The sequence below is a fragment of the Triticum dicoccoides genome, chromosome 5B (genome assembly GCF_002162155.2).
Source record: "Triticum dicoccoides isolate Atlit2015 ecotype Zavitan chromosome 5B, WEW_v2.0, whole genome shotgun sequence".
NCBI classification, from domain to species: Eukaryota; Viridiplantae; Streptophyta; class Magnoliopsida; order Poales; family Poaceae; genus Triticum; species Triticum dicoccoides.
In genome coordinates, this window is record NC_041389.1 from 468,616,167 (window position 1) to 468,626,429 (window position 10,263).

Below are 10,263 nucleotides of genomic sequence, written 5' to 3' on the forward strand. Positions count from 1 at the left end.
ATGAGGAAAAAAGTGTAGAAAAACATTTTTTTTGATAAAAGCTGTAGATTTGGAATTTATTGGAATTAACATTATGAAAGTTGAAAAGAGTTGAAAATACTAACAAGTAATGAATACATGTTTTTTGTAGGAAGCAGAAAAAGGTTATTCAAGAAAGTCATGAAAGCTTTAAAAGAACTATAGGAAAACATAGCATTATTTCATTATTATTTTCAAAAATTTGAGATTGTGTTCCACTTTTTTTGGAGTACTTATGATTTTTTTTGTTTGTTTGAAATTTCACTTCTTAAGATTTTTTTTGAATTTGGCTTTCACCAACTTTCTCATATTGTGCCCTTCTGAGCTTGTTAGGTTCCCACATGCAGTGGCGGATCTAGAGGTTGATCACCAGGGATGCCAATCTTGCTCACATGTCCACAAGTACGGTCATATGGTGAAGAATACCACTTTGGGTGGGGTTAGAAACATATTTGGCCAATTTTCAAAAGCTTGGGGGTTCGAAATTTGACTAAGTTCTAGTTGGACGCCTAAAAGAGTTTTCTTTTGTGTGGAAAATGTTCTAGTACATCTGTTCACTTTTGTAAGATGTTTAAGACAACTGAAATTGAACTGTTTTGGGTGTTGTCTTAAATGTCTAAACCGTCTTACAAAAGTGAACGGTGGGAGTATAAAAGATTCCACTTTAGCTATATGTAAGTTGCCTGAAATTTGAATTCAAGCAAGTCCATTTTCTGATCGTTGATTTTTTTCTTTGTCAAGAATCATGCTGTTTATTTTTCTTTGTATTTTCATGTCTTCTTGGGTTGAATTTTTGACTTGCCCCTTGCAGGGGTCAGACGATTTTAATATTGGGCTTGAAGCCCGTTACCCATTGCCTGATTTTAAAAATATATTTATGCATTTTTCTTTTTTCTTTTCTTTTTAGTCAAATTTTATTTTTCTTTATATGTGTATCTTGGGTTGTTGGGTGAGTGTAGACTTATATACAGAACTACTATGTAATATGTGTGTAAATTATAATAGAGTGTAAATTTTCACTATTATACACTTATTCTTTGCATTTATAAAAAATGCAATTAGTGCGAAGTTGTGTGCAAGTTTTTTTTCTTTCTTCTTAAAAGGTAATACCAATAACACTAATTCATTCTTCCTTAGAAACCTTTAATATTTTGATTCAGTTTTAGTTTCTATTCCATTTTCTTTCTTTTTAATGGTAGTAGCAATGGCACTAATTCATTACTTCTTAAGAAACTTTTTGTTTGTGAAAATTCTACTATTATAAGTTTCTTCCTACATATCATAAGAAAACATAACTTATATATTTTTATTTATTTCTTAGCTTTTATTTTCTTTTCTTAATGGGTAATATCAATGCCACTAATTCATTTTTCTTAGAGAACTTCATTATTATGATTTCCTTTTTGTTTTCGTTTTTATTTATTTTTCTTCTTAAAGCGCAATACAATGTCACTAATTCATTCTTTCTTAAGGAGTTTTTTTTTGTGAAAATTCCATCATTATATGCTTATTCTTGTATATTATGAAAGGAACACTTTTCTGTGTAAATTGTTTGAAATTTTGTATTTTATCATTTTCTCTTCCTAATGGGTACTACCAAAACCACTAATTCATTCTTCTTCGGTGAACTTTATTATTTTGATTTTATTTTAGTTTCTATTTCCTCTTGTTTCCTTTTTAAGGGCAATACCAGTGCCAATCCTTTTTCAAAAGTTCTTTTTACGAAAATTCCTCTGTTAATGCTTATTCTTGCTATTATAGAAAACACATTTTTATGTAAAATATGTGCAATTTTTTCATTATTTGTTTTAACTTTTTCATTTCTTTTCTTCTTAAAGGGTCATACAATTTCCAACATTATTTCTTAGAGAACTTCCACTTTGATTTTGTTTTAGTTTTTATTTCACTTATTTTTCTTTATGAGTAATACCAATGCCACTAATTCATTCCTTCTCAGGAAACTTCTTCTTTTGGTAAATATAACTATTATATGTGTGTTCTTGCATATTATAAAAAACACAATTTGTGTGTAAATTGTGTGCAGTTTTAGTCATATTTGTTCTAATTATTATTGTTATATTTTTTCTTAAAGGGTAATACTAATGCCACTAGTTCATTCATTCTTAGAAAACTTTATTTTTTATCTTCCTTTATTTTTTTCATTTACTTTCATTTTTGCCTTCTCTCTTACCAGGTATCGGGTCAGTTTTAGTTATGTTTCAGACTAAGGCCGAGTATCTCACGGGCTTCTGTTTTGTGTTGTAAAGGACTGTGTTTCTCTTTTATTTTAGTACATGTTTTTGTTCATTGATGCTTAGTTGTTTTTGCAGTTGAATTTTCTCCAATAATTTTGTGTACTTGATGCCACGTGTTGATGATAATGTTTACTGTACACGTGCTTTTGTGGTAGACAATGGTTATTTTGGTGCTTGATGACATTCAATTGTAGGATCTGCCAAAAGTATGACAGACTATACAACTTTATTTGTTCCACTTTTCACCAAGCAAACTGAACCTAAAGCATAGAAATCAGATGGCCCCTAGAATGTGAATAATGAGGGGACCAACATATGATTTGGATGAGACTTTTTTTTTGCCAGTAGCAGCTTAAAGGAGAAGAATATTCGCGCAACGCCTTTAGCAGAATGATCGATCCCCAATTGGGATCCGAAGTTGTTTGCCTTCAAGTAATAAGAGCCGTGCTATACACACGACAAATTCAGACGACTCATGCACGATAAACTAAATCCAGATGGACATGCGTGCATACATCGGGACATCTGCCACTAGATTTCCATGTCGTGCATACATCGGCCACAAGGATCGTGCATGAATCGGTTTCGAAGTAATAATCCACATACAAACACATAATCTCCTAAAGACAAAAAAAGATTGACTGATCCAAATACTAAGAGCATCTACAGTTGGACTTGACAAATCTATCCCTCTAAACGTCCACGGAAGAGCCTGGACGCGACCCTGGATGATGCCGGACGGCCCTCAAATGTCCCGTCTGATAACCACGCTCCTCATATCAAACCCTTGAATCCATGCACATTGATTAATCACGATTCAACTATTCAACAAAGCAATATAAATCACAATTCAACAATCCAGACATGCCAAAAATGAAATTCAACGCCTAGTCTACGGCTGACCAACGTGATGAATCACTCGCCGGATGACATCTGTGTTGAGTGCTCTGCCACCGCCACTGTCTACACTGCGCCCGGTGGTTTGGCCGCCACTCTCCCCACCTCGTACTCCCTATGCAGTTGATCTCCTTCTTCCCCTCAAGTCACTTCTTGCCTTTCGTATCCAATGACATATGGAACTAATTGATCCAACGACATATGCAAAAAAAAAATTATCCAATGACATAGAGAATAAGAATGAAGCGATACAAAATGGAGCAAAAATGTATCGTGTCCTGCTGTGACATTTCGTCGAACATGCCCTGGGTAGTCCGGGCACCAGCGCTGCCCATGCTTGCCCGCCCCCGTTGGAGTTGCGGCGAGTCGCACATGGTCTTCGACCCCTCCAATTGCATAAATCCGTCTGAAGTCGACCATTGGGACGTTGGATCGCCGCCGGTCGTGATGATCCGGATGACGGCTTCCTTGTCAGCGGTCGGGTGGACGCGCGTGACGGCCGAGCAACACAGAGGGGACACATCCTCCTCAACGCCCACAATCTCCTTGGTCGGAACTTCCTTCACCACCGCTTCCTGCTCGGGCTGCTTCCTTCGCCGCTCCCTCTGGACGACGTTCTCCGCCTTGCAGCTCATCCCACGGATGGGATCCCATGAACGACGCAAAGGCGATAGGGAAAGGGGTACTCGACGGCGACATCTAGGGCGACGGACGGGGTCCGCGGCGCGGATGGGGTAGCAAGGGTGGAGGAGGGCGGTGGCTGATACACAGGAAATGGATGATGGACATGGGAGGAGGACGGTGAATTTGATGGACTTGGTCAATTTGATGAAATTTGAGGTGTTTCCGGTCTGTCTGGCACAACATGGTGAAGGCGCATGGGTGCGTTCTGATTTCTCCATATCTGCTCTAGATATGGGCTGGATACGTACTGGCCAACCCAAATGTATTTGGCCGGTCTAAGGGGTCCGACCGAGTCACCATTTTATGACTGTTTGCCGGACATATAAATGCATTTGAAGAGTCCGCCCGTAGATGCTTTAAATTCTGTCACCTGGCTTCCCTGAAAGAGTCAAATTGAAAAGAAATCATCTAAAAATTACCCCGGCGAGAGTCAAACTGAAGAGAAATCATCGAAAAATTACCACGCACGGCGTCCTCCTCGAAGCCGGACGCCCGCGCGTGCCCTTTCCAGCGCCCGCGTCGCCGTCCACGGCACGACCGGCCATGTCCCCATGCCACCTCGGTTCTCTTCACTCCTTGCATGGACACTGGACGAGGGGATGAAGAGAGGGCCCCACGTTATCCCAGCCCGGGGACGCGGCCGCGCCACGTCGGACACCACACATCGCTCCTCGACGCGATACGAGGCCACGGGCAGCCGCCGCGGGGGCTCGGAGATCAGGGGAATCCGAGTGACATCCAGGGAGTAACTGGAGCGGCAGAGAGCTACTCCGCTCCAGTGCCGCGTCGTGGAGTACAACGGTTCGATCGACATGGAGGCCAAGGCCGCCGCCGTGTCCCTGTCGGCGCCGCTGCCCTGGTGCCGCGTCGGCGGTAGCAACGGCCCGCTCGCGTGCTCTGCCTCTGCGCGGAGATCGCGCAGGTGCGGGTACCACCATGGCGCGCCCCTCAGATCACTCGCTCGCCCCTCCTCCTCTGCCCGCTCCTTCCCCGCCGGCCGCGTCTACGCTATGGCCGCGGCCGCAACGGCGCCGGTGAAGGAGCAGGACCTCGTCTTCGTCGCCGGTGCCACGGGAAAGGTCGGCTCCCGGACCGTAAGGTACTACTCTTCGACTCTGCTCGATCATGACCGATAGTTTGCAGTCCATTCCATCTGTTGCAGCATTGCATTGAGAATTGAGAATTGACGCGACGCGCGTCTGTGCAGGGAGCTCATCAAGCTGGGCTTCCGCGTCCGCGCCGCCGTCCGGAGCAAGGAGAGAGCGTCGCCCCTCGTGCAGAGCGTGGAGCGGCTGGAGCTCGGCGAAGGGAGCGCCCCGGCCTCGAGGCTGGAGCTGGTCGAGTGCGACCTGGAGAAGCAGGGCGAGGCGGGCATCAAGGCGGCCATCGGCGACGCGGCGCTCGTGGTGTGCTCCATCGGCGCCAGCGAGAAGGAGATCCTCGACGTCACGGGCCCCTACCGCATCGACTACGTGGCCACCGCCAACCTCGTGCGCGCCGCGGCCAAGGCCGGCGTCGAGCACTTCGTCCTCGTCACCTCCCTCGGCACCACCAGATTCGGGTTCCCGGCCGCCCTCCTGAAGTAAACAGACTGACTGATCAACGCTACTACAGTACCTCTTGCGAATTATACTTGGTTTTGGCCAAGGATTAATGGAGTTTTCACATGATCGATCGAGTAGCTTGTTCTGGGGTGTACTGTGCTGGAAGAAGATGGCGGAGGAGGCGCTGGTGGCCAGCGGCGTCCCGTACACGATCGTGCGGCCGGGAGGCATGGAGAGGCCGACGGACGCGTACAAGGAGACGCACAACCTGGTGGTGTCGCCGCGGGACACGTACGTCGGCGGCCTGGTGTCCAACCTGCAGGTCGCGGAGCTGATCGCGTGCGTGGCCAAGAACAGGAGGGCGGCCTACTGCAAGGTGGTGGAGCTCGTGGCCGAGACCACCGCGCCGCTGCTGCCCATGGAGGACCTCCTCGCCGGGGTCCCCTCCGACCCCGGCAGGGCACCGCCCCCTGCTCCCGCGGCTCCGGCCGTCGTTGCCGAGGCGCCGAAGGAGTCGCCTCCAGCAGCTGCGGCGGCACCAACACCAGCTGCAGTACCTCCAGCACCGGCACCGGCACCGGCAGCGTCGGTGGCACCCCCAGCAGCTGCAGCACCTCCAGCAGCGGCACCACCACCAGCTGCAGCACCTCCAGCACCGGCACCAGTTGCAGCAGCAAAAGCAGAGCGGCCGCTCTCGCCATACGCGGCGTAAGTGAACCGACTGAACTGATATCCTGGACTCATGGTAATGGATGATCATTTGCTGATGCATTTTGTTGCATTGCAGGTACGAAGATTTGAAGCCGCCATCGTCCCCAACACCCAGCTTTAGCAGCGGCACCACCGGTCAGGCGGTGAAGGAGTCGCCTCCTGCACCGGCACCGGCACCAGCTGCTCCGGCTCCTCCTCCCCCGGCTGCTCCTGCTGCTTCTGCAAAGCCACGGCCGCTCTCACCTTACGCGGCGTAAGTGAACCAACTGATGTTACATCCATGGCATTTGAGATAAAGAATTCGGCCTCTGATGGACCCATTAATTTACTGATGGCGTTACAGGTACGAGGGGCTGAAGCCACCGTCTTCCCCGACACCCAGCAGGAGCAGCAGCAAGAAAAACGATGACGGCGATTCTCCATCGCCGCCGCCCACTGCCGCCTCTCCGGAGGCAGCAACCAGCACCACTGCCGAGGCGGCTGCAGCCGAGCCCTCCTCGCCGCTGTTGGATTCCAACGCCAACGGCGCTCCCGCCACCGCCGCCCCCACTGCTGATCCAGGGCGCCCACTTTCACCATACGCGAGGTACTAATTTCTCCCTGTCTCCCTGCTCATCTAGCTCATGAAAATGGCATTCGAATTCACACGTAGTATGATCCATTCATCCCTCTCTGTCTGATTAACTGCAACTTTGCTAGGTACGAAGACCTGAAACCTCCAACCACGCCCACTCCATCCGCCCCCAAAGTATAGAACGGCTGGCCGGCGGTTACTTCCATTTACTTTTCCTGCTCGATCGGCGGCTATGTCCGAGTGCGAGCTCAAGGCACGTGTGTATGCCAATTTTCCTTCTTCGAGAAATACAAATATACACGACGATGACAAGATGCATATGTATATGCATGTATATGAGAACACCCGCAAACAGCCGACGCCATGAGACATGAACTAACCTTTGGATTGCACCAAAGAACGTACAACTTGTCTGTGTACAATGCAAGGTGCTTGAATTCTCCATTTGACTTTTTCACTTGCCCCTGTAGCTCCCGCGGGCGGTAGTTGGGCGAAGCCCTAGCGCCGGCTGCCTCACTCCTCTACCCACCCTCCCCCTCCCTCGTCTTCGCCAGAGGGTACCGTCGGGCCAAGCCCGGGCGGGAGCAAACCCCCCTCCTTGCTTGGTGTGTGCAGTGCGGGTTGCCACCACCGTCACAAAACTCCTCCCTGGCCATCTCGCCACTCCGGACACTGTCGCCGACCCGGACGCCACTGCAGTACGTCTGGCTATTCTCGGATTGTGCCTTGTCCTCTACGTGTCCGACAAATTGCTCGAGCATTATTTTTTTTGATTCGTTTGTAGGGAAAACAATGGATTGGAATGGTTCATCTGATGAGGAGTAGGGAGCTTGATGAATTAACGCAAAAGGAGTTCTTTGACTCGTCAGAGTCAGACGAAGATGTCGAGATGATGATGATCATGAGCATCCAGGAGGAAATGGACGGGAGGTGGACCACATCCCAAACTTCAAGGGTTCCATCAAAGGGAGGAGTTTCAAACCGGGATAGGGCATTGGAGCACGACTACTCTACAAGTACCAGTTTGATCCCACACGAACATTCCCTGATACATTCGTCGACGCTTCGATATGCGCAAACCCTTCTTCTTGCGCGTGGTGGAGGGAATGGAGGCACACGCTCCCTACTTTAGGCTCTCTAGGGATCGTTGTGGACAACTCTTGTTCTCTGTTAAGCAGAAATGCACGACTGCTATGAGAATGCTTGCATTAGGTACGGTCGTCGATGCCGTTGGTGGGATGGTCCGGATGGGAAAGAGCACATGCCTAAAGACCACTGTGAAATTTGCCGCGACATGATGCAGGTGTTTGAAACAGAGTAGATGAGAGAACCAAATTTCCAAACAGAAAAACTGATGGCTATTGGAGCGGCAAGAGGCTTTTAAGGTATGCTTAGTTTATTGATTGCATGCATTGGCAAATGGAATAACTGCCCCAAAGATTTGTGCGGGACGTACCAATGTCACGCCAAAGAGGCCACAATCATACTCAAAGCAGTGGCATCAAACGACTTATGGACTTCACATGCTTTCTTTATGCCTAGTTTTCACAACGACATCAATGTGCTCCAGCGATCTCCCGTGTTCGGGAGACTTTGCAGTAGGGAAGCACCGCCGTCAACTACACAGTCAATGGACATGCCTACAACATGGGGTACTACCTTGCAGATGGTATCTATCCTCAATGGACGACGTTTGTGAAGATCATATCAGATCCCCATGGCATCAAACAAATACAGTTTGCTACAATGCAAGAAACAAGTAGGAAGAATATGGAGAGGGCATTCAAGTGCTCCAAGCTTATTGGGGAATTTTTAATGGAGCTACAATGATGTGGAAATCAAAGACTTTGTGGCAGCTGATGACATGTGTCATTTTACACAATATGATTGCAGGGATGATTTTGAGAAGTCCGGAGAACAAGTTCACATCCTGGAACAAGATGCATATCTAATTATGAAGTTTCTGCATATGCAACCGAATCTTCAAGATGAACAGGTGCACATGCACTACTCTATGATCTTATGAACCCACAATGGAAACCAAGGAGTTTAATGTTTGGGTTTACTTCAAATAATTTTTACTTTTGAACTATGGTTGAATCGTGGAACTACTCAATAATCTTCTGATATCCATGTGTATGATGGACGTGCATGGATTTGCGTGGATTTGAGAGTTTAGAGATGAGGAGTGTGGTTGTCTGGCAGTAGATGTGAGGGACCGTCCAGCGCTGTTTGGGGTCACGTTCTGGTGCGTCCGCGGATGTTTAGGGGAGCGGATTTGTCAAATCTGGTTGTAGATGCTCTTACTCTTGCAGTAAATCAAATATGAGCCCAGGCTCATCTACATGCTCATCTACATCTGATGAACAGTAAGCTCCTAAAAAGTAACCTTTTCTAGAAAATTCTTATTTGTTTTGGCATCAAAGATGATTGAGTGTGCAAGCAGCATGAAATTTTTCATGATGTTTGGACATTCGAGGAGCTCTAGGCAAAAAGACAAGCCGAGACAATGTAATTTTTCAAAGTTTCTTTCACAGCCAAATTTTGTCTTTTTTGCCACCACCGCCTCGAATGTCCAAACGTCACAAATTTTTGCATGCGCATACACATTGAAACATATTGAATGCCAAAAAAATCAGAATATTTTGAATTATTTTGCTATTTGATTTGATTTTACTGCTTACACCCAGGTTCACATGCACTTGGGCACCGAATCGCTGCTTCCCTTGCTCTTTGTGCTATTTTTTTTCTTTCCAGAATGTGCACAAGCATGCATATCATATACTGAAGGGGCTTGACGGCTATGCATTCTTGGTGCTATGTATTCTTTCCATTTGCTGAAAACTTTATATGGTTGGTTTGGCGGCTGTTTGCTGGGGGTATATGGTTAGCCCGCAACAAGGCAGCAATTGAAAAAAATAGCTTCCTAAATGCCTCTTTGAAGTAGTGTTTTTTTATTAGATGAAAGGCATAAAGCCGACTTCAAATTAATGAAGCCATCAACCGGCTAGGATACATGGTGCTGATTATTACAAGGCAAAGCTTGGAGAAAAACTGAAAGATTATAAGAGAGATCACACTTCGGCAGACCAAAGTGCAAACTTGCCATTACAAAGAAAACAAGACCAAGCCGCCGGAGGTACATCGCAGACCAGAACAACGAATACAGAGACATCCACGGGGCACCGAACAAGCAGTGTAGAGGAGGATCGTACCTGTAGGGAGGAAAACATTGGATGTGCCACAACCCGGACGTGCACATGCTAGAGAGGAGAACCCATCTCCTCTACATCCAAGCCGTGCCACAACACGAGGATGCCGTAAACCGGCCAGCGGAGCACGAGCGCGGCAGGGCAGCAACCATTGAAGGATAGCAGGGCATAGCACCTCATCTCCACCACCGTCGGAAACCTGAGCAAGCACTGCACCGCAGCCGCCACCAACCAAGAACTGCAGGCACCCAACCCTACCCCTACCCCTAGCCGACGCCTCCAAGGAGGAACACGACGATGGAGCGCCGTCGACGGCCGGCCAAAGCCTAGATTTTCACCTAGGGAAAAACATGGGAGGGGGAGGTGGA

At 47.4% G+C, this 10,263-nt stretch overlaps 1 protein-coding gene across 1 annotated transcript; it reads left to right on the plus strand.

The window, feature by feature from the left end:
• The first annotated feature begins 4,562 nt into the window (after nt 1-4,562).
• On the plus strand, nt 4,563-7,102 carry LOC119310880 (protein TIC 62, chloroplastic-like). The gene is made up of 6 exons (XM_037586494.1): nt 4,563-4,953; nt 5,062-5,436; nt 5,537-6,106; nt 6,186-6,362; nt 6,453-6,695; nt 6,809-7,102. Exons 1-6 carry the CDS (start codon nt 4,667-4,669, stop codon nt 6,861-6,863), a joined length of 1,707 nt encoding a protein of 568 aa, XP_037442391.1. The 5' UTR covers nt 4,563-4,666; the 3' UTR covers nt 6,864-7,102.
• The last annotated feature ends 3,161 nt before the right edge of the window (nt 7,103-10,263 follow it).